Source organism: Alosa sapidissima, chromosome 23, assembly GCF_018492685.1.
Source record: "Alosa sapidissima isolate fAloSap1 chromosome 23, fAloSap1.pri, whole genome shotgun sequence".
Lineage (NCBI taxonomy): Eukaryota > Metazoa > Chordata > Actinopteri > Clupeiformes > Clupeidae > Alosa > Alosa sapidissima.
In genome coordinates, this window is record NC_055979.1 from 15,549,112 (window position 1) to 15,551,611 (window position 2,500).

General features: G+C 45.2%; 1 protein-coding gene across 1 annotated transcript in view; it reads left to right on the plus strand.

The window, feature by feature from the left end:
• The window catches only part of kcnh7 (potassium channel, voltage gated eag related subfamily H, member 7), a 94,814-nt gene that overhangs the window by 49,072 nt on the left and 43,242 nt on the right, over positions 1-2,500 (plus strand). Inside the window, exon 7 of the mRNA XM_042080989.1 lies at positions 1,053-1,267. Coding sequence (XP_041936923.1) covers positions 1,053-1,267 — 215 coding nt within the window. The remainder of the gene's footprint in view (positions 1-1,052; positions 1,268-2,500) is intronic.

Consider the following 2,500-nt stretch of genomic DNA (forward strand, 5'->3'; position numbering starts at 1 on the left):
GTCTAAACAGTGTTTATAATTGACCTGTGACTCCAGCCTGGTTTGCTCTGTGTTTTGAGAGATGTTTGTCATCCAGTGCACACCCATAGCCAGCGACTTCTGCACAATGCATGAGTGTGTCAGTGTAGGAGCACAGAGGTAACGCTAATATGCCTGGGACTCCATCTTAATTGAGGATGCAGTAAAAAAAAACATCATCGGTCATTAAATGTTTAAATGTTTAGCGGCGGATCGACTGTTAACTTTCCTGTCGTTGTTCGGTCTTTGTTTTCATTGCCGTTAAAATTCAATGAGGAGGCAGAAGGAAGTAAGCGTCATACGATTGAATGACAGCTTCTCCTGCTTCCTTTCCTTTACGTTTCCATGGTTACGCTGCCGCAGTGGCGCTCTCGTATCCGTCAGTCTGATCAGCGCATTCGTGGCTCTGTTAAGGCTTTTCTGCTGTTCTAACGGTGCTGCCAGGCTGCTGGACCGATTCTGGACCACACGTGGTCCTGACGTGGTCCAGATTCGGCCCAGATCCAGCTCTGGGATGTCTCCATTGTATAATGTATAAAGGGGAGCGGCACAATCCTTTCTCTATGAAACACTCAGCAGACAGCCTTCCTCAGGATTCAAGATAATGTAAATGAATGGCATGTTCTGGTTTAAATAGAGCATTCTGGGTAGGCCCACCAGATTCAGCCAGTGAAGCTTAAAAAAACAGTTACTTATCATAATTATCAAAGATCACATTAATTAGAGAATAAAGATCAATTAGCAGATCCACTTGACTTATGAGAGTCGTAAGATGAATAGATGTTCCACTCCATGTAGACGTGGTCCATTTGCCTGCTTGGGCCCTGTGTGTGCTGTGACCCTGAGTTGTGTGTGTATGTGTTTATGTGTTTGTGTTTGCTGTGAATCTGTGATGTGTTGCTGTGAAGCGTTGTGAATTTTTTTTTTGAGGGGCACAGACTGAGATCTGTGTTTTTTTCGTTTGTTTGTTTGTTTGCTGATCTTGTTAAACCCTCCGGTCATCTTTCGGCTCTCTTCCCCTCAAATCCCTGCAGGTCCCTTCAACCAGATCAAGTCCAGCCTTCTGGGCTCCACGTCGGACTCCAACCTGAACAGGTACAGCACCATCAACAAGATCCCCCTCATCACGCTCAACTTCGCCGAGACCAACAACGACAAAAAGGTACCCTCGCCGCCCTCCTCCGAGAAGACCATCATCGCTGCCAAGGTCAAGGACAGGACACACAATGTCACCGAGAAGGTCACACAGGTGAGAGAAGGATTTGACACTCACACATTCACACACACACACACACACACACACACACACACACACACACACACACACACACACACACACACAAACACACACACATGCACAGACAGACACACACAAACTCACACACAATCACAGACATGTACATTAACAGATAGACACACACACACACACACACACACACACACACACACACACACACACACACACACACACACACAAACATACACACACAAACATACACACACACACACACACACACACACACACACACACACACACACACACACACAGACACACATACAAAAACAAACACAAACAAACACACACACACACACACACACACATCATTCAGTTCAGTCTCTGTGATAACAAATCAAATCTTGTGCTATGTTCCGGAAAAATCGACTGCACTAATGAAAAGACCATTGCCTACTCATGTAAGAAAACACATATTCTTCTCAGCTTGACTCACATTGCTAAGACACACAACCCCAACTGCATGTATACAGTCTGGGGAAAAACAATTCTACAAATGACCTCGCGGTTTGACCCTCCATGACCTCTGGCATTGAACACCTCTCTCTCCGCTCGAACCAGGGCCACTCACTGTAATCTTTACCGTGTGGGTCAGCTTTGGGTGTATGATTACACCTGCTGTCAAAGCAGTCATCCCATCAGGAGTCTATTACTCTCATACAGTAATTTGGGAGTAATGGAGCCTGTTAGGATGACTGCTTTGACACCAGGCGGCTCTCAGACAGCTCATTGGGGTTAAACATACCGTGATCTGGCCTCCTTGGCTCACTCCCATTACCCATTTGAGTAAATAGGCTAGGAGGGGGAAGGATAATTGGTCGATCAATCAAGCCTTCTATCCACACAGAGCTCCCGGAGAATATACAAAAAATAGGAGTTCTGTTCTGGGGACAACGGCATAAATAGAAAATAGGCTACACTATCTCAGCAAGCAGTAGAGAGTGGAGGGAGTGAGGTGAATGTGTCCAGTTTGTAGACCTGTTATTTTCAGATCATCAGACACTGATAGATTGTGCATCCAGTTTCTTTGAGTTTGACGTTCTTTTGTTGCATTTGGATCAGCTGAAAAATATACTGAATAATATTAGTTCACAGGAAAGCTGAATTGTGTGTAAATATATAGCCAGCACTAGCCTCTAGCTCTGGGGGTACTGGACTTGGTGCTGCCCAACACACTTCACACTTTTT